At 52.3% G+C, this 20,485-nt stretch overlaps 5 protein-coding genes across 5 annotated transcripts; 3 read left to right on the top strand and 2 right to left on the bottom strand.

Annotated features, from left to right (window-relative positions):
- The first annotated feature begins 1,097 nt into the window (after positions 1 to 1,097).
- Positions 1,098 to 2,530, top strand: BZA05DRAFT_433201 (uncharacterized protein). Its single transcript, XM_051486253.1, has 3 exons — positions 1,098 to 1,245; positions 1,329 to 1,462; positions 1,549 to 2,530. Exons 1-3 carry the CDS (start codon positions 1,236 to 1,238, stop codon positions 2,332 to 2,334), a joined length of 930 nt encoding a protein of 309 aa, XP_051343525.1. The 5' UTR covers positions 1,098 to 1,235; the 3' UTR covers positions 2,335 to 2,530.
- Positions 2,531 to 3,841: 1,311 nt separating this feature from the next.
- BZA05DRAFT_433202 (uncharacterized protein) lies at positions 3,842 to 4,824 on the bottom strand (the record flags this gene model as incomplete). The annotated part of the gene is made up of 6 exons (XM_051486254.1): positions 3,842 to 3,969; positions 4,053 to 4,173; positions 4,230 to 4,323; positions 4,364 to 4,433; positions 4,515 to 4,556; positions 4,775 to 4,824. Coding segments are annotated over 6 exons (378 nt in total). The 3' UTR covers positions 3,842 to 3,968.
- Positions 4,825 to 7,918: 3,094 nt separating this feature from the next.
- On the top strand, positions 7,919 to 8,887 carry BZA05DRAFT_105865 (uncharacterized protein). Its single transcript, XM_051478519.1, has 3 exons — positions 7,919 to 8,113; positions 8,229 to 8,296; positions 8,369 to 8,887. Exons 1-3 carry the CDS (start codon positions 7,966 to 7,968, stop codon positions 8,612 to 8,614), a joined length of 462 nt encoding a protein of 153 aa, XP_051343527.1. The 5' UTR covers positions 7,919 to 7,965; the 3' UTR covers positions 8,615 to 8,887.
- Positions 8,725 to 14,015, top strand: BZA05DRAFT_105878 (ABC transporter). The gene is made up of 5 exons (XM_051478520.1): positions 8,725 to 9,532; positions 9,598 to 10,198; positions 10,263 to 11,292; positions 11,344 to 12,386; positions 12,442 to 14,015. The coding sequence occupies exons 1-5, from the start codon at positions 9,160 to 9,162 to the stop codon at positions 13,817 to 13,819; spliced, it is 4,425 nt and encodes a 1,474-aa protein (XP_051343528.1). The 5' UTR covers positions 8,725 to 9,159; the 3' UTR covers positions 13,820 to 14,015.
- Positions 14,016 to 16,615: 2,600 nt separating this feature from the next.
- On the bottom strand, positions 16,616 to 19,418 carry BZA05DRAFT_331316 (uncharacterized protein; the record flags this gene model as incomplete). Its single annotated transcript, XM_051480584.1, has 5 exons — positions 16,616 to 17,481; positions 17,551 to 17,840; positions 17,976 to 18,347; positions 18,418 to 18,912; positions 19,030 to 19,418. 5 exons carry the CDS (start codon positions 19,416 to 19,418, stop codon positions 16,616 to 16,618), a joined length of 2,412 nt encoding a protein of 803 aa, XP_051343529.1.
- Positions 19,419 to 20,485: the final 1,067 nt, after the last annotated feature.

Below are 20,485 nucleotides of genomic sequence, written 5' to 3' on the forward strand. Positions count from 1 at the left end.
AGCTGAATCTAGGACAGCCATCCTGGAGCCCAAACTTCGCATGTCCGGCGGTTCGAAGTTCGAACCCATACGTATACGTACGTACATGGCTCCTCTTCAGCTCTCAGGAATCCTTCTCCAGAGTCCAGACAGGAACATACACCCTCCCTCCCTCTGGAAGAAAGACTAGGGGAAGCGGGCTCCCTTCCATAAACCATGGTAGCGGGATACAAAGACGCTATTACTCTACTGCCAAATATTCGCACACGTTTTTGGCAGGGCGATTCGAGGTCGTACACTATGACTCTTGGACTGCTCGTGTTCACGATCTCATCTCCACGAGAAAAGCAACAACAATGGGCTGCGGGGCTCAAGTCTTTAGAACCGCATCGAGAGCCTACAGGTGCCCGGCACAGGCGAGACACTCCCCATCCAACCAACCGTTAGTGGAGATGGCTTTGATGGGAGGCAGATGTAAGTTATCAGATGATCATTACCAACACGATTCTTGCTGCCGCCAATACTGGGGCTTGCACTACTACCTAGTAGGTAGGAGGAAGAGACGAATCGCTCTGGCCAGTCATGACGAACTGGGGATTCCTACTCCTGGGTATTTAGGTACATACGGCTGCCTCTCCGTCGACTCAGGACTGTGGATCGATCCATGTGATACAAGTCACACGAGCACCAATCACTACAGCTGGGCGACATGTTGGGAAAACATACTCACCACCACAGCCCCGCCAGATTCACACCATGCCCAGACCAGAAGCCCGTGTCTCAGCTTCAGAAAATCCCGTGCTCCAACATCATTCGGATTTCTCCGATTCCGAATGCTTTTAGATCTGCCTCGATGATGACTTTCTCTGCAGTGATGGCTTACGGGCATAGGTACCGAGGCGAGAATATTGATGTTGTAGTTAAGTGGAGTGCTATGTACTATCATAGATCACGGATAACAGAGTTTGGAACGTGTTTTGCTCACATCGTGGCACTCGTAAAGGCTATTGCCCTAACCTTAGTCTGCACGTGCCATATCTATATGTATACATGCTGCCAGAAACCCTATCCAAAAGTGGCGTAGCGCTCCCGCCAGATCCTACTTAGACAGGGTCTGCAACCAACCGCAAAATTTCTCGACATGGCGTCTCCTCGACACCGCAAAACAACCTCTTCCCTTCCTCGATACCGCGAAATAACCTTACTCTCTTCCCCAAAAACATCCCCTCCCACAGCAACTCCCACACACATTCAAGATGGTCTCCTGTATGCATTTCCCCTCCCCCCCACCCCGGGCGCGTTCCTCCGATATGGGCTCAATGGAGCTAATTGAACCCGTTCGCGCACAGTCAACTGCGAGTCCTGCAACGACGTGATCAAGAAGCCCAAGCTTGACGCGCACCGCGGCCGTTGTCATAACGCCGTCTTTTCGTGCATTGACTGCTCCACCACGTTCCACGGAACAGATTACCGCACCCACACCGTTCGTTCCAACCTTCACCCTCCCTCCCCCCCACCTCCCACACATTCACACCACGCAAGCAGCTGACATATATACGCACTGCATAGAGCTGTATCTCTGAAGAACAAAAGTACCAGGGCGCGCTCTACCGTCCCGACAAGGGCAAGGGAAAGAAGGGCACCAACGCCAAGAAGGAGGACCCCGTTCCCGCTCCCGCCTCTGTCGCCGTTGTCATCGAGATCAAGGACGCCGAGATGGAGGACGCCGAGCCTGTTGTCGAGGAGGCTCCCAAGAAGGCCAAGAAGGAAAAGAAGGCCAAGAAGGAGAAGGCTGTCAAGAAGGTCGAGGAGGTGGCACCCGTCGTCGAGGAAGAGGCTAAGGAGGAGGCCCCCAAGGTCGAAGCCCCGAAGGAGGACAAGGTCGAGAAGAAGTCTAAGAAGAGTAAGAAGGAAAAGGTTGAGAAGGTTCCTGTCGCTCTTGTTGCTCCTGTCGCTCCTATCATCGCGGCTGAGGCTGAGGCCGCGGCGCCCGTCGAGAAGAAGGACAAGAAAGACAAGAAGCGCAAGCTCAATGCCGACGCCGAGACCGACCTTACGTCTGCTGCCACTTCCCAGGCTCCCGCTAAGAAGTCCAAGAAGGAGGGTGAGACTGACAAAGTCGAGTCCAATGGAGTCACCAAGAAGGCCGTCCCCTCGCCTGCCGCCGCCGAGGCTTTTCTCGAGCAGATCAAGACCGGACGCCCTCTGTCTTTCCAGAAGGCGATCGCTCGCGTCGAGAAGGACCTTGGCGACAAGTTCAACTCCGAGGAACTGTTTTCCATGCTCCGCCTCAAGCGCGAGAAGGATGGTAGCATTGTCATCGCTGTTGCCAGTGCTAAGGAGGGGAAGAAATGATAGACGATTTTAGAAGTTCATCCAGATTCTACATAGTGTCGAGGGTCTGTTACCTGTATGATACCGGCTTGCATTTGTTTGGGGTTCTGTGCGTGGAGTTTCGATGGTGTTCTTACAAAAGTTTGGGTTTCTGTGGGAGAGTGTGCCTGTATTTAATGCCCCCCATTGTTGTACCTAGCAATTGAGTGTTGTTACCAAATCCGAAAAACAAATTCTGCTCGGAGGATTCGTAGCAGAGTGCAGCCCCATAATACCTCACTCGAGGGCCCCACTCCGGAGGGGTTACAAAGGTCCCCGGTCTCATGGACAGCAGTCACAGTTCTTCTGACGGATGGGCGAGTACTGTCCTATAGTCCACCAAAACTATCGTAATGGTATCACCGATAGTTCAGTAGGTACCTCCATCCTGTAACTGAAGACAGCCCATTTTTCCGTGAGCCCCACCGCTCACTGTCAACACTCTTTTGCGGACGGTTATTTTACTAACACCCCTACCAGGCTGGAGGCGGGATCGAGAGGAGAGCACACACAGAAGAAAGAGAAGATATGGAGGTTGATGGCCTAGGTATTCGGTAGACGATGAGAGAGAGAGAAGACGACTAAGGAGCAGGCGACTAAGACGCAGACGACTAAGACGCAGACGATTAAGGAGCAGACGATTAATGAACAGACGATTAAGGAGCAAACGACCCCGCTGGACCCCACTAAAAGTTGATGCTCCCTACCAACCACATTCGCTTCCTCCCGCCGACAAGCCCTCCTCTCGCTCTCCCCCCAAACCCTCCCCAGTACGGATAGTGAGGGGCCTCCTCATCAGCCCGGCAGCGGCGGCAACACTCTCCGCCAAAGGTTCATCTTTGTCCTTACTTACATACTTGCTGCATTGGAGTTCTGTCTCGCTTTGTCTTTGCCCGGGTCAAGTTTTTTTGGATGTGGCCGAGTGACGAGTCTTGGGTTCATAAAGTGACATCTCTCAGCCTTCTCTCTGCACGTTCCTTCTCCACGGTTCTGGTCTAATGAGCCGCTGCACTCCTTTGAAGGGGAGCCATACCGGTAGTGAACGTTGCTGCGTGATCATATCCTGGTTCAAGTTGACTGTCATGTTCATAGTATGTACTATATATAGCTTAAGCTCCAGAGTCCAGACTCTCTTTACACATGAGTCTTGAGCAACAGACTTCCAATATCGCGTCAACATTCCTCACTGCTCAGTGATCACACCGAGAGGGATATCTCGCACGTGAGGAATCCTAAAACTAGGGAGCATTCACTCAGCTTCCGAAATAACCACAGGGTATCTCTGGAAACAGTTTGTTCGAAAGTAAGGGCTTCGTCTAGACGGCAGATGAACGGGGTTCGCCGTTATAACGAGGTGCGAACCTATGGTATTATGCTTCGTTTGGTAAAAATCAGGACCTGCGCTTTTCGCTAGGCTGGGAATTCTGCATTTGTTTTCGCGGCAAAAGTTAAAATCAAGCGATTACTCGGTCTTTCTGACCCTATGAAGGTCCGGGTTTAAACTTTAAAGCGAAGCGCACCATACAAAGATAATCCGAAAATTGACAGAAATATCGACTTGGAAGACCGACACCATGCCTACATAACGAGTGATGGTAACCGCACGGAAGCCGGCCCCTAAGACTCGAGAGACGGGCGGTCAACCTGGGTTCTGAACGAAGTTCCATATCGGGCCAATGGGCAGGCATTTCTCGACTCACTACAAGGTGCTGATATTCCAGTCGTTTTGGTCGGGGCTCCGTACGGCAACGGTTGCCCTATCGAGCGAAGGTGGAGGCGGGCCGGCGCCACCTCCGCCACCTCCGCCACTCGTGCCACCATCTACCCTACTGGTCAGTGGTAGCCTCCGCGACGCCCACACCTCCGTAAATACCTACCACACCATGAATCGACCAGTCTTTTTGCGCCCGTGGAGATTCGGGGGTGGGTGTGTTCACGGCTATTAGTGACGGGAATGTTGCGTTCGTCGGCCTAGGTATTTATATCACTGCGAAACCAGTACGGAACTCACGCCGTAGGACTGATGGTTCCCCAGAGTATTGTGATGGCGCAGATCAGCGGTTTTACCGGTTTTAAATGGACTTTAAAATGTTGGGCGGTATTGATCGTTATCGGTGGGGTTGTTTGGCTTGGTTTGACGATTCCATTTCCCTTGTACATACCATGAGAGGGAGGATTCAAAGGATGTCAGGAAGGTGAATGGTCTGTTTCGATTATTATCATTATTTTGTTTTCAAGTTTAGACGGAATGGGAAAATAGCAAGGCAGAATAGGGACCACAAAGTTTAAACCCATTTCTTCGGGAATTCAAGACTCGATATAAATGTCACCGCGAGCAGCGCTCGATCCCAAGGAGCTCGGCCTTTTTGTTTGGTTCGAGGTTGGAATAGGTAGAGTATGTGCTCGTAAGTTGTGGACTTACAAGATCGCGATGGCGTGGGGAATTGAGGGGTGAAACAGGATTTCGGACATTCCCGATGTCACTCGCGCTGCTGGTTAAGATTCTCTAGGCCATATCGAGCCGTGTACTAAAGTCAAAAGCATTATGGCAGCCACATATGAGAAAAGTCTCGTCATAAAATAAGGCTTAGTCAGGGTTTTCAAATTCCAGCTCTGATTGTTGAATATGGCTTCCACAATCCTGAGTGCAGTGAAAATCAGTCCTGAATCGTAAGCCTTCTGCAACGACTACTGGCCGGCCGCCTTTGAAGCTCATAAGGGTTTCATATGGGCTCTGTAGGGAATTTTGAAAAATAAGGATTAGTAAGGCTTATACGCTCATAAGTATTCCCTAATGACTTCTTCTGCAACAAGCCTCATCTCTTGCAATGCCTATCACTTATCGATACTCTTCATTTCAAGATGACTATCACTTGTTCCGTACCCTTATACACCTAAACTACTCTTCTTCCCCGCTTCCCAGTCCCCCGCCACCATTCCCGTACCGTCTCCCGCTCACCATAGTACTGTGTTCCCGTACTCCTCGTCGTGGATAACTTGCTGGTATCGAGGGAAGGAAGTGGAGGAAGTGATGCAGGAGCTGTCAGCGAGACGATGAAGTGATGGGGGAGCTGTGGACAAGAGGAGGAGCTGTCAGCAAGGCCATAAAGTGATGGAGGACCTATGTTCGACTGGACGGACGATTCCCAGGCCTGGTGATGGGAGAGCTGTAGGCGAGAGGAGAAGCTGTTAGAAAGATGAGGATGAGTCGTTAGAAAGATAAGAGGACGGGCCGTGGGCTCGAAAGTTTTAAACTGAAAAATAAGCTTCATCATATCTGTCTTCAGAAAACTCTGCGCCTAACCATACGTTAGGACATTATCTGGCGGGTTTGATTCTGTTTGAGCTGCCTCTCTCTCTCTTATCACCATCTACAGAATACCTAGACGTTCAACCTCCCACCTCCGCTCTCTCCTCTCCACCCGCCGCCGCCGGTGTCAAGCAGGCTGATTTTCGCATATGCACTACTAACTCATAAGAGTGATAGAACCCATAGGTTTGAATAAGACTCATCGGAGGCTTGTATAATGCTTTGAACAAATCGAGCGTGTGGAGCTCTAAGGATTTTCTGCCTCGAACTAATATATGCCATAATGCTTCAAAAAGCCTGCCAGTCTCACAGTCATTATTGTACGGCAGTGCTGTGAATCTCAACAATGACAATATAGGCCTCAAGAAAGCTATAAGGCTCACAGAGTGAGAAGGCTGATTTATGCGATGGTGGTTTTCGCTGCATAGGCATTATGTCGGAGTTACGACAATTTTAGGGAAATGAGAACATCAGCCGTATTTTGACATAGCCCTTACGGAGGCCTCACGAGTTCAACGCGCTTATAGCTGGATTATACGATGACTATTTTATTTCGTAGGCCTATTCAAGCCCTACATAAGGCTAACGACATTAGTACACGGCTCGATATGGTATATATACTATACTCTAATTGCCACACGGCTGCTTCGTTTTTAACTTTATTTAACCAGTGGTTGCATACGACCTATTTCCGACCTAGATCATCGTGGTACATATACACACCGGTTCCCGTCGTAAATTGGAATGGATCCGTATTACGAAGCATTAGATCATGTACACGTGCAGTCGAGCTTAGCAAGATAAGCCTCGGCAAAGTTTTTGTGGCGGGTGGAAGTTTGCTACGGGCTCATCATGTGCCAATACTGGAAATCGAGGAATATATACCTATGTCTCCGTACGGCTTCCCCGAACGGCTGAATGAAAACCATCGCAGTTTCATCGCGGCGTCCTGGAACCTGCTGGATTCGGTATTGGCCATTCGATCAAGTCGTAAAGATCAAGAACACGAATACGCGTGAAACGTGGACTAGCAACGGACTTGTGGAGATTTCTAGCTATGGAAGGAGATGTGATTCCTTTTCACCCTGATTGCCATGATCATCCGTATATCCGCCCTGTGTTATCCGTATCTATTACCCTCTTGAGCAAGTTTTGTCTTGGTATTCAGTGAAAGTCCACTTTCCCAACCGATCCGTACACCGGACGGCGGAAGTACCTGTCGGAATGGACTTGTGCCTTCGGCTCGCTTCCCTCGCTCGTGGGGAGCACCGTGCACATACCAGAGCATCACGCCATTGAGATGCCTATCGGAGCCTTGCGAAGCTGCTCCACGGTTGACCGTGCACCAGTGGATGACTTATGGAGATGCTGCATGCATTGTCGACTCACCAAGAGCAATCGATCCCATGGATTTCGTAGCCATCGTCAGCGCAATATCAATGTGAGCTTCGATCTCAAATCGTCGACTCGCCATGACCAATCAATCTCACAGAGTTCGCAGTCATCGTCAGCACAGTATCAATGCGAGCTTTGATGGTACTGCAATGTCGACTCACCAGGAGCAATCGCACACACATTCCATAGCAATCTCGAGTCAATATCGACTCGAGCTATAGTACATTGTAGACCCACCAGTAGCAAACCTCCATCACGCGGATAATTCGATACGAGAAGCCAAGGAAAATAAGCATTGATTTCTGTCGAAATACGGTACTGAGATGACGGAACTCGGAAAATCTATGGTACCGGACGGTACGATTGATACCCGCCGAAAGGTAGTAGATACCGGGGGTGTCATCGAACAGTCAGCTAGGTAGTTATGTCGACTAGATCGGCAGCCATGACAGCTTATGCCAACTTTCGAACCAGACGGATTCCTCTGAATATTTCCATGAGTGACTTCCTGTGCTTCCGCCGGATAGATCGATCTAGTGTTTCGGAAATCGGTGTCGGGGGTATACTAAGTGGTTATCTCCGGCGCGAGCATAACCCACCAAAGGAGAGACGTCCTGCTTTACCGCTGACAAATGTGAAATTAGCGTTTTCCCTCCTCGCGATCGGTGCCGTACCGCAAACTTTGCTGCTTGATACGGACAAGCGTGGGGGCTAGAGTGGAGTAGATGTCATTACTTAGCCCTGGATGGGGGAGAAAAAGAAGGAAAGTCTTCGGCTGCTTCCGACGGGGGATTACGCCAGAAACGTGGAAGGACGCGCAAAGGCCTACCGGCAAGGAAAGTTTGGTTGAAGTTGATGATACGAAGGGGAAGTGGGGCCGGCGCTGCTTGCCGGGACTGTGGTCCTGTATGCGTGCCCAGACTTCTGTCTTGGTGTACCTACTCTATCTTGTATCGGTTGCAACCTTGAGCATCCTTTTCCAACTCAATTTCTTGCCCGCGACAGCACAATCGTTAATTTATTGCGACGAAGAATTGACTGAAATGCCAAAGCTCGGTACGTCGTACTACCTCCTTTATATCCGCGTCGGTGTTCGTGGATACATCCGGTGCTAGGTAGTTCGAAGCGCTCCCTGACAATTCATGACCGGGCCTGAAGCTAAGAGAATAAGCGCGCCCGGCACATCGGCACTGGAAGCACCAGAGAAGGTTCAGATTCCGCAGCTACTCTAAAGCTAAGGTAAGCGGCCTTGCCCCGGTGTCCTGAATCAGCTCGGGTGGATTCAAGCTACGTTGGACGGTGGCTATATAGGTACTCTACTTGATCGACAGACGCGGACTGGTTGGATCCACTCGACGCTGCCAAGAGTGGAAATGCTTCCGCCAGATGCGACTGAAGACTCTGATATGTAACAGTACCGTCTGTGAGCTCAAGGAGTCAAGGATGGCAATTCACACGGTCTTTCGGACTTTTGAGAATACCGATGATTATTCGTACCACGCGTCCGGCTCCGAAGAGACCGATATGGTCGGCTACTTGAGTAGCATCTGGCATTGAATGGCAGTCGGAATTGTTCTTTGCACGGGTAGTGGTGTCTCTCGACGCTAAAATTTTTGGTGGTGGGTTTTTTCCTGATCCCAACGATCTTTCTTCTTCCCACCACCAAGATGGAGAGGAGGTCAAAGCTTCGGTACGTACCGACTACGCACGGCCCTACTTACACTTGCGATGCCCTCGGCTTCCACGGAACTTTTGTGCTCCTTTCTCAGTAATCCGGCTTAAGGGTATCCGTGTTATGTATTCACCAGGCTTCCGTGAAATTGATCCTTCATCCGCTACTCTAGTGCTTGCCATCCACATTATTCTTATCTCCGTATTTTTGGTGCCGCCGGCCGCAGCCCCGAGGAAGTAATATTGCTATAAGGCCCCTTCCGTCACCTTTACGACCAGGGCTTTAATTGCTATCCCACGAGTTCAATCCATTCGCTTCTGGCCGGATCTCTACTCGAATATATACCACAACACCGCACCTACCTATCAACCAACGTTCAGAAATCGACAACCACACACCGCAAAACACGATCCCCTCACATCACACCTGGATGGCTGATCCGGTCAAATCCCACAGCTCCGGTGGGTCAACAGCCTCGGACGACACCGTCTTCGAAGACATCCACCGGCGAGAGAACCTCAACACCGCAAATCCCCGTGGAAGCTCGAATATTTCCCAAGGTGTCGATGTCGAAGCTGCCGAACATGAGTTCCGTGAGCTCAGCTTGCAGATGTCCCGGATCTCAAAGACGGCAAGCGGTAGCCACATCTCAAGGGTCCAAAGCCACCGGGATGCGGCCCGTGCCACCGATCCGGAGAAGGCCGGTGTCCAGGACGACGTGGCCGAGCAATTCGACCTCGAAGATCATCTGCGTGGAAACGAGTCTTCGGAGAGGGAGGCAGGTATCAGGCAGAAGCGAGCTGGTATGTTATCATCTTGGGCGATTGCCTTTTTCCTTCACGAGTTCGAAATTAATGTTTGTACACAGGTGTAATATGGCAAGACTTGACGGTCTCTGGTATTGGCGGTATGAAGAACCTCGTTAGGACGTTCCCCGATGCGGTCGTTAGCTTTTTCAACATTTATGATACAATAAAGTCAATCATCGGAATGTCATCCGGCGGAGAGGAGGTCGATATCTTGAAGAATTTCAAGGGTGTCCTGCAGCCTGGCGAGATGTGTCTGGTCCTTGGCCGTCCTGGCTCTGGCTGCACTACCTTCTTGAAGGTCATCGCAAATCAGCGTTTCGGATACACCAAGGTCGACGGCGAAGTCATGTACGGACGGTTTTCGGCGGACACTTTCAGCAAGAGGTATCGTGGTGAAAGTGTTTACAACGAGGAGGATGATGTTCACAACCCCACCCTTACTGTTAAGCAGACGTTGGAGTTCGCGCTGGATACCAAGACACCTCGTAAGAGGCCCGCCGGAATGTCCAAGCAGGATTTCAAGGAAAATATTGTCAATTTGTTGCTGAAGATGTTCAATATCACGCATACCAAGAACACCGTCGTTGGAAACCAGTTTGTCCGTGGTGTATCCGGTGGTGAGAGGAAGCGTGTCTCCATTGCGGAGATGATGATCACCAAGTATGTTTCCCCCCATCACCGTCGAATATTCGGTTGAACGAGAACTGACCCAATTTTTCTGTAGGGCTGCTGTGTGCAGTTGGGATAACAGTACTCGTGGCTTGGATGCTTCTACAGCTTTGGACTACGCCAAATCTTTGAGGATCATGACGAATGTTTACCAAACCACCACTTTCGTTTCGCTGTACCAAGCTTCGGAGAGCATCTATCAACAATTCGACAAAGTTCTCGTTATCGACAGCGGCCGCGAGGTCTACTTTGGACCTACAAAGGGAGCTCGTTCTTACTTTGAGGGTCTTGGATTCGCTCCGAAGCCCCGCCAGACTACTCCGGACTACCTCACTGGTTGCACCGACGAGTGGGAGCGCGACTTCGCCGAAGGCCGAGATGAAACCAACGTTCCAACTACCCCGCAAGGCCTCGAAGACGCATTCCACAACAGTCCGCAATTCGCCGCTCTGGAACACGAGATGGCACAGTACCGTGAGAAGCTCCGCGAGGAGCAACACGTGCATACCGATTTCGAACTCGCTGCACGTGATGAGAAGCGTCGTGGTGCGCGCGCCGAATCCGTCTACACTGTCCCATTCTACATGCAAGTCTGGGCATTGATGAAGCGGCAGTTCCTGCTCAAGTGGGGTGACAAGTTCAGCTTGGCCGTCTCTTGGGCTACTTCGATCATTATTGCCATCGTCTTCGGTACCGTCTATCTCAACCTCCCGGAAACCTCGAGCGGAGCTTTCACTCGTGGTGGTACACTCTTCATGTCTCTTCTGTTCAATGCTTTCCAGGCGTTCTCCGAGTTGGCTAGTACTATGACTGGACGAGGGATTGTCAACAAACATCGGGCGTATGCTTTCCACAGGCCATCGGCACTCTGGATAGCACAAATCTGCGTCGACGTGGTATTTGCCGCGCCGCTCATTTTCGTGTTCTCTTGCATCACATATTGGATGTGCGGGTTGGCTCAAGATGCTGGGGCGTTCTTCTTATTCTGGATTCTTATCGTTTGCGGATACCTGGCAATGACGCTGTTCTTCAGAACCGTGGGATGTGTTTGCCCTGACTTCGATTATGCCCTCAAGTTTGCTTCGGTAAGTTTACCTCCATGATTTCGGTACTCAAATCACACTAACACTCGATAGCTCGTTATCACTCTCTTCGTTCTCACGTCCGGCTATCTACTGCCCATGCCCGCACAAGGAAAGTGGATCTCTTGGATCTTCTACATCAACGGGCTCGGCCTTGGGTTTTCGTCCCTCATGATGAATGAGTTCAAGCGTGTCGACTTTAAGTGTGGCCCCGAGGCACTGATTCCATCCGGACCTGGCTATGGCAATCTCGATCACCAGACTTGCACACTCCCTGGTGCCCAAGCCGGATCGGACATGATCATCGGCAGCGACTACGTCAAGACCAGCTTCTCGTACGACCCAGCCGATCTGGGCCGCAACATCGGTATCCTCGTGGCCTTGATCATCGGTTTCCTCATTTCCAACGCGCTTCTTGGAGAGTACTTCACCTACGGTGCCGGCGGAAAGACGGTTACCTTCTTCTCGGGAGAGAATGCCGAGCGGAAGAAACTCAACCAGGCGCTGGTTGAGAAGCGGGAAGCACGCCGACTCAACAAGTTTGGTGATGCGGAGGAATCGGCGCTCATCATCGACTCGAAGTCTGTATTGACTTGGGAGGATCTGTGTTACACGGTGCCTGTGCCCGAAGGAGAGATCCAACTTCTGAACCACATCTTCGGATACGTTAAGCCTGGACAGTTGACCGCGTTGATGGGTGCTTCGGGAGCCGGAAAGACGACATTGCTCGACGTGCTGGCTAGCAGGAAATCTATCGGTGTTATTGCTGGTGACGTCTTGGTTGACGGAAAGCCAAAGGGTGTTGCATTCCAGCGTGGTACTTCGTATGCCGAGCAACTGGATGTTCACGAGCCCACGCAGACTGTTCGCGAAGCACTTCGATTTTCGGCTTACCTCAGACAACCGTTCGAGGTCCCCATCGAGGAGAAGAATGCCTACGTCGAGGAAGTTATCGCCCTGCTTGAGATGGAGAACATCGCGGACGCAATCATCGGAAACCCCCAGAGTGGACTTGCTGTGGAGGAAAGAAAGCGTGTTACTATCGGTGTCGAGCTGGCTGCAAAGCCTGAGCTTTTGCTTTTCCTTGATGAGCCAACGTAAGTCGAGTTATCCCCCACGATCAACCGGCATTATTCTAACAATCCATTCTAGCTCCGGTCTCGACTCTCAGTCTGCCTATAACATTGTTCGATTCTTGAAGAAACTGGCCAATGCTGGACAAGCGATTCTTTGCACCATTCATCAGCCCAACGCCAGCTTGTTCGAGAACTTCGATCGTCTGCTCTTGCTCCAGCGCGGTGGTGAATGTGTCTACTTTGGTGACATCGGAAAGGACGCCGCATCTCTGTTGGCCTACTTCGAGAAGCACGGTGCCCACTGTCCTCCCGACGCCAATGTCGCCGAATGGATGCTCGACGCAATTGGAGCCGGACAGGCAGCGCGTATTGGAAACCGTGACTGGGCTGACATCTGGCGTACATCGGAGGAACTGGCCAACGTGAAGGCGCAAATCTCGCAACTCAAGGAGGAGCGAGTCGCCGCGATCGGAGCCGTACCAGCAGTCATCCAGAACCAGTACGCCACACCGTTCGGTTACCAGCTCATGCAGGTGATGAAGCGCACGAACCTCGCATTCTGGAGGACGCCAAACTACGGATTCACCAGACTGTTCAACCACGTCGTTATTTCCCTCTTGACCGGTCTCGTATTCCTGCAGCTCGACGACTCCAGGGCGAGTCTGCAGTACAGGGTTTTCGTCATCTTCCAGGTCACCGTCTTGCCGTCCTTGATTCTTGCCCAGGTAGAGCCCATGTACGACATGGCTCGCTTGATCTCGTACCGCGAACAATCTAGCAAGATGTACCAGCCGCTCGCGTTCACGCTTTCCATGGTCGTTGCCGAAATCCCGTACTCGATTCTCTGCGCGGTCGCCTTCTTCGTCTGCATCTACTTCCCGACCGGCATGTCCGCCGACTCCGACCGCGCCGGATACCAATTCCTGATGATTCTGGTGTGCGAGATGTTCTCGGTGATCCTAGGCCAAGCCGTAGCCGCGCTGACCCCCAACTTCTTCATCGCCTCGCTGCTGAACCCGTTCATCATCATCGTCTTCGCCGTGTTCTGCGGAGTCACGATTCCCAAGCCCAACATTCCCGGCTTCTGGCGCGCATGGCTCTACGAGCTCGACCCGTTCACGCGCCTCATCGGCGGCATGGTGGTCACCGAGCTGCACGACATGCCCGTGGTCTGCAGCGGCAACGAGTACAGCCAGTTCCTTCCGCCCGCCGGCCAGACGTGTGGCGAGTACGCCGGCAGCTTCATGGCGAGCGCCCCCGGTTACATCCGCAACCTCAATGCCACCGACGTGTGCCAGTACTGCGCGTACAAGGTCGGTGACGAGTTCTTTGGACCCCTCGACTTGAGCTTTGACAATCGCTGGAGGGACATGGGTATCTTCATCGCGTTCGTCGGCAGCACGCTGATCATCTTGCTGGCGGCGTCGAAGTTCTTGAATTTCTCCAGGCGGTAGTGGAGCCACGGTCACCCAGACGTGTTTATGTTTTTAAAATTTCTTGCTATTTTTCTTTCTTGTATATCTTTTGCAGCATAGGGTGTATGTGTGTGTATGTATGTGTATGTGTGTGTCTCATGTATGTGTGTGTGGGGGGGATGTGATGAGTGTTGGAACGTTTAGACGGAGATCTCGGAGTAATGATTGGTGCAACTTTTTTTTTCTCTGGAAGTACGGATAGATAGACAAGTATATTTGACTAACATAATGATGATGCCCACGGGGTGGAAGTTCGAATCAAGAGTTTTTTCCCTGTCAGTAATAACGACGATCACCGGCTGAGAAAGAGGAAGCCCGAGATAGTCATGGGGTCGCACTCGCACCGATGAACGTGGGGGCCGAATGTTAAATCAAGAAAAAGATGGCGCCCTCCTATGTATGTAATGTGTCCATCCGTGGCCAGAAGCGCGTGCTACCCAGGTCCCAAATCCCACTCCCCGATGCCGGCGTGGAATATTACAGCTTGTCGGTAACTAATGTATAGCCAGGGGGGGTAAAAGATGTGGTAGTGCTAACGTATCTCTAAGAAAATGCTAATAATATCGTATCAGTACGGTCAAACTACGTGTTTTTTACGCCCTGATACGATATCAAAATGCGTCCAGTGGGGAAAAAATACATATTTTTTACCCCCCCTTGACTAGAGTATACAGTACCAACTAAAGCAGGTTATTTCTTGGCCGTGACTTTGCTCGCCGCGTGCACATCCGGGAGTCCGGGACCGGGGGAGGAGTATAGATTATGTATATACATCTCTTGAATCTCGGGCCAGCTGCTACATAGGTCTCGTAGCACGGGGAGACACCACGGTGCATCAAGGATATGCGGTTGAATTCCCTACGATGTGCGTACCTATGTCTACTATGTCTACAGACTACTACTATATATCTGTGAGATGCGGTGTGATGGGTGCATCATCGGCGTTACTATCCCTTTGGGATACCTAGACAAAGTACCCAAGAGGTATGTACCTACGTGTGCTTGCGTGCGTGCCTGCGTGCGTGCCTGCGTGCGTGCGTCGTCACGGGAAGCAAGCAGTGCATGAGCCGCCCCTTCCCACTCCCGAGTCCCCCCCCCCTCCATCCAACCCCTACTCGTTTTACTCTATCTACTCTACCGTAGTCAACGCCGTCCCCCGGGTGGTTGGGGGCACTGGGGGACATCGAAGCGAGTGAGCGTGTGTGCACGGGTAGACAATGCCATGATCTAGATAAGGTCGCACGCAATTAATGATGAAACAAAAAACAAAGCCAGCTGTGGAGCCTGGAGGCGATAATCCCTTAGGATGAACTTCAGCAGCAAGGGAAGGGAAGGGAGGAAGCAAAACGTACATAGGTACGGCGAGGGACACAAATCCCCCCTACCTACACAGGAGGTGAGACGATATACAGATGGATCCACCACGACTGGAGGATGTGGCGGCGGGCTAGGCTATGGCGATGTGATGGGGGAGCTGTTGGCGAGACGGGGAAGTGATGGAGGACTCAGGTTGTCGCCTGTCAGCGGGAGGAAGCGAATATGGTTAACAGTGGGCATCAACGTTAACACTTGGTCGTCCAGGTACCAGCACTCCGCTGCTCCGGTGCGGCGGCTTGAGGGTACCGTATCTGCTCGCTGTAAATACATGGGGTGTTCGTGCCGGGAGAACCGGCAACCCGGCTGTGCGATCCCCTTTCAGCTTTCAGCATCGGCACACCCCCGGGCCCATAGCCATAGTCCATCACTCGCCCCCCACCACACCTGCTCGGCCAATCCAGTCCAATCCAGTCCAATCCAATCCTCGCTTCGTTCCCCCCTCTTTGCCTCCTTAGGAATGTTATATAAGAGTTTTGTGACATCTCATTCTACGTGGCTGGCTTATATAATCTGGGGGGCAGTTCCAACTTCACTGACTCCGAAGCCTCTAGCTTAGTCGGCCGGGGCCGGAACGGCTGTGAAGTGTTTTCGCGGGGCGCTCTTGTAGCCGGCCGTCCGTTCCCGTCCCCGTCCTTGTCCCCGTTCTCGTCCTCGTCGAGTTGACCGGTGGAAGAAACAAAGTCCCCGTCGCCAAAAAAAATAAAAAAACGATTATCTAAGCACCGTACCAACCCGGATAAATCTCTGCATCTGGAGGTATTTCCCCCCCAGTTGGTGCCTGCCGCGCTTCAGCACGGTTGCAATTCGTCGGTCAATCGCTTGGAGTGCGTCCGTCCCAGTCACCAAACCAGTGCAGACATCCGAAAAAAGAGCTCCACTTAGTTAACTAGCTTCGACCATCCCATTCTCCGCGTCAAAGATGCCGAGGGTTTACGGAGGCGGAGAATTAGAGGTATTTCCGCCACCGAAGCTCTGTGTGGGTTCGCTAGATATATAAAACGGTGTTGATGCCCCCCCCTCCCCACGAGGGGAGTGGGAGTCAATGCCGGGATTCCCCGGTTCCCCGAATCGCACCCGACGGACAGACGAACGACGAACGATCGAGACACAACGAAACACACCGCGGACTCGGACAAAGCGAATCGGTCAAACACATCTAATGCATACTCCTCGAGACTCTCCAAACAAACAAACAGCACGTCGAACGAATCTATCTTTTCCACGTCTTTTTTCTTCCAGTCCACGAAAAACCCGTTCCGATAGAACCACCGATATATATACCATCTACAATCGCCCGCAAAAAGAGAAAACACAAAAACTCCGGTTCAACGCCCCAAATAAGGACCAAATATGGAATCTACATTACAAGCAAAGATACATGGGGGGATTATGGTGGTGTCAATAGGGCAGTTGTGGCGACAAAAAATCGAAGACGCCCATGCCGAAGTACTGCTGGCCATTGACTTCGTACACCTGTCCCGGTTGTCCGTTGTGGATGTTCTCGGAGGGCTGGGGGTAGATCACTCCAGTCATCTGGGTGCCGGATGGTACGTGCTGCTGTTGCTGTTGCTGCTGTTGCTGCTGTTGCTGTTGCTGTTGCTGCTGCTGTTGGTATGATTGCCAATGCTGCTGCTGCTGCTGTTGTTGCTGGCCGTTTCCGACAACATATGATGACACTTCGTTGGTTGTGTGGTGCTCCTGATGCTGCGGTTCGGGCATCATACTTCCGCCGTGTTGCGCAGTTGCGTCCCACAGCCTCGAATCGTCCACCGGGCTGTTCGAGTTGGCGAACTCGACGCACTTGTGCAACATCTTCTCGAGGCCCAATGCCACATGTGGGATGATATGAAACTCACTCGCCACCCGGGATTTCGAGTTCAACAGGTCGATGACGCGTTCAACCAAGGACCAGACCTGGTTGGTGGAGATGTTGAAGCTGACGGATTTCCACTTTGCGGTGACCTTCAGGAGGAAAACGGCGGCGAAAGCGACCATGGTGTTGATGTACAGTGGTACACCGACGAGGGACTGGTGGATCGACGGCTCTTCCAAGATGATGGATAACACTGATATGGCGGAGGAAATCGCAATATTGGCATGGTCTTTACGGTTCTGTGAAAGGTGCTGGACGGTGCTTGGAGATGCGCCGCGCAGAGCGAGGGAGTTGAGCTGTAATTTGGCGAAGTGGTAGTGCAGTTCGACTCCTTTGCCAGGGAAATCACCGACAAAGTTGATCGTTTCGGGGTTGTGCCCCACGGGGTCCGCTGCTATTCGAAGCCGTCAGCACTGGAGTCGCCTGGGGAATCTCGGACAGGAAAAGTGGGAGGTCGTACGAAGCCTTGATCGCCAGGTGTTCCTCCAGTTCTCAAGCTGTCCATTGAAGACTGGTAGGTGGGAAAGTCTTTCTTCTGAGATCTCATTCTCCGATTCGTCTTCGTAAAAGTGGAAGATCCGCGTTAGAACAGTGAATAGCGTGACCTGCGATAGAACGAGGTCATCTTCGCCAGTAGCCAGGTGAGTTTGTAGATACAGCTCCCATTTTCGCATGGGCTCATGGTCGTGGATAACAGGTGGTCGGCCGTAGACGATCGAGAAATGGTGATCACAAACATACAGCAGATACCTAATCGAACGAAGTATTGTCAGCAACCCATGATCAACACCGGATCCTGAGTGGGGGACTCGGGTGTAGGTTGTGTAACGGTTTTGTCCGATTCCGGAAAGGCTCGCGCAAATGCTCCGGGCGGGGGAAGCTCACCATAATCGTGCCTGCTCAAAGTGTTGGCTAGACCCTGAAACAGCTTTTCCGAAGGCCTGGTGTATGTTCATCTCCGTAGCGATCCTTACAGCATGGCCCGACAGTTTCCATGAGACCTCCATCAACCAGAAGGCGCCGATGCAGAGTCCACGGACGTCGTCCAGCCGGTGGTATCGGTTGAACATACACGTCGAAACGCTGGCGAGGAACTCCTGGTACAGTAGTGGGAATAGATGATGGTGCTGCGGCACGTGCAGGGCGGTAACGGTGAATATGGCGGCTGTCAGGAGTGACGATGAAGCTCGAGCGGATTCGAGATCGTCGTGGACGAGCGCTATGTTGTATAGGTATTGGTTCAGATTATCACGGAACCTAAAGGACTGTCAGTCGCCGTGCTTGCTTCGTCCGATGATGGGATACTATCGATCCGGGGGATGTGTACACTCTGAATAGCTCCTGTGCGTCCGTCTCGGAAAGTAGGCCCCTGGATATGAAGTCGACGTCCATATCGTCTGACTGCGCGCCGAATCGAGTGCCGGCGCTGCCGCGCAAGCCGCGCAATCGGGTGACCTCGTACAGCGAGCCCATCGGGTTCGAAAATAGGGACTGACCGTCGCTCTCATCCAGAGCTTGAGAATGTTCCCTGGCCATAGGCAGCCCGCCTCGGTGCGATTGCTGGTCATCCTCCAGCTTCAAAGAATTGCAGCTGGGCGGTTCCTGGAACCGAACGGTCGAATGGGATGCCGAAGTGCCGCGTTGATGGATCTGCAGCGGTTGGGGGGGTTGGCCCTTTGAGTTTGGAGGTTCCGAGGATGGCCGTGATGTCGGTGGCGTAGTGGGGCAGTACGAAGCCAGCTGCCGCATGTTCAACGACGCAAGGACGTCCTCCACAGCACGCTGCAGCTGCACGGTGTCTTCCCGCATCTTGTGCTTCCATCTGTGCAAAGAATCACCAACATCAGCATGCGGAGAACAAAGCGGGGGGTTCGGAAGAAACGGATCTTTCTCATCGGACAACACGCCGGAGGGGAAGGGGGGGATGAGGGAAACGAACTCTATATCTTCGTCCAGGATCGTCTGGAGACTGCGATTTACCACACACTCTAGCTTCATCTTCTTGCACCGCACACAGGTCTGCTCTCCATCCTCAAAGTCGCATCGTATCTTCTGCTTCTTACACGCGGCACATGCTCGGACCTTCCTCGAGATGGTTGGCATCCTCGTTATGCGTCCGGAGGCATCGGCGAATAGCGACGCAACGGCGCTGTGACAGTTCTGAGCTGAAGGTGGTGGTGGTGGTGGAGGAGGGGCCAGTTGTGGAGGAAGTCCTGGCGACGTTGATCTCCGTTTCCTGGGGAAGTTTGGGGATGCGTCCCCGGCGGGCGGGGAACTTTGGGCCGAAGAGGCGGCCGAACCAGTGGAGTCTTCGAATGAGCGCTTCATAACATGCTGTGGAATGGGCAGAGCTGGAGCTTTTCTTGTGTCCGTGGTCGGTGTCTGGCAGTGTTTCTCGGGTTGGTTCATCTGGTAACACTCTTTTCCGGACAGTTATTAGATATTTGTTCTCTCCTTCACGGAGACCGGTGGACAGTGGGATGTTAAAAACTATCGAAGACGGCTCCGAATGCGGCCCAGCGTCGAGAGCGGACTGGGCCTTGCCACTATTGGCTAGCAGGTACATGTACGTTGAATACTCTCTTCCCCCCCTCGTACTGCAGCGTAGAGCTACAGGGACCGGGAAGCAGCTTGGGTTGAGGGGGGGAGGGGGGGAGGGGATGGGTGGGGATGCAGGTCAGCAACTAGTATTCTTTCGGAGCTGGAAATCGGAGTGACGAGGTGGACTGTTTCGAAGCCCGATTTTTTTTCGCTATTTGAGCAGGCGCGATCAGGCACGTTGGATTTATTTGGGGGGCAGATGATTTGGGGAGCGAGCCTCGTCACGATTGGCAGCAAGGATGCGTGGGGGGGATAGAGTACTTTGCACACAACACGACGTTAATTGCGTATGGAGCGGGGAGGATGTTCCAGTCGACCTGTTCGCCGTAACGGGGCCTTGGGGTATCCTTGGCCGCCGGAGCAATGGAGATCTAACCGTATCCAGACAAGTGTGGGGCTGTGGGATGGCCAACGGAAAAACTTTTCGCGTGGCCCGGCACCACCCTCCAGTCAGCCTTCGGGATATTCACAGGTGTCACTCGCTGGTGTATACCATCGGTACATATAGTACATACGCTGAGCAGTGTGCAGTGTACACCGCATTACTCTACCTTCATGCATTCAATGATCAAATAAGAAATGGAAAAAAATACTGCACTACTTACCTACCTGAGCAGTCTCACGGCTTACCACCCCTTCGTGACTGCGACTCTTATCTCGCCAATCGGATAAACGAGCCCACGTTCTTGCCACGTTTGCTTCCTCACACTGCAAGTCAGACGGCAATAGTCGACTGGGCATATATGTAGCAAGTATGTAAGTACTTCTTCTCTGGGGGGGAGGCAGTCGGACCA

The sequence above is a fragment of the Tricharina praecox genome, assembly GCF_024521635.1.
Source record: "Tricharina praecox strain CBS 144465 chromosome Unknown BZA05scaffold_2, whole genome shotgun sequence".
NCBI classification, from domain to species: Eukaryota; Fungi; Ascomycota; class Pezizomycetes; order Pezizales; family Pyronemataceae; genus Tricharina; species Tricharina praecox.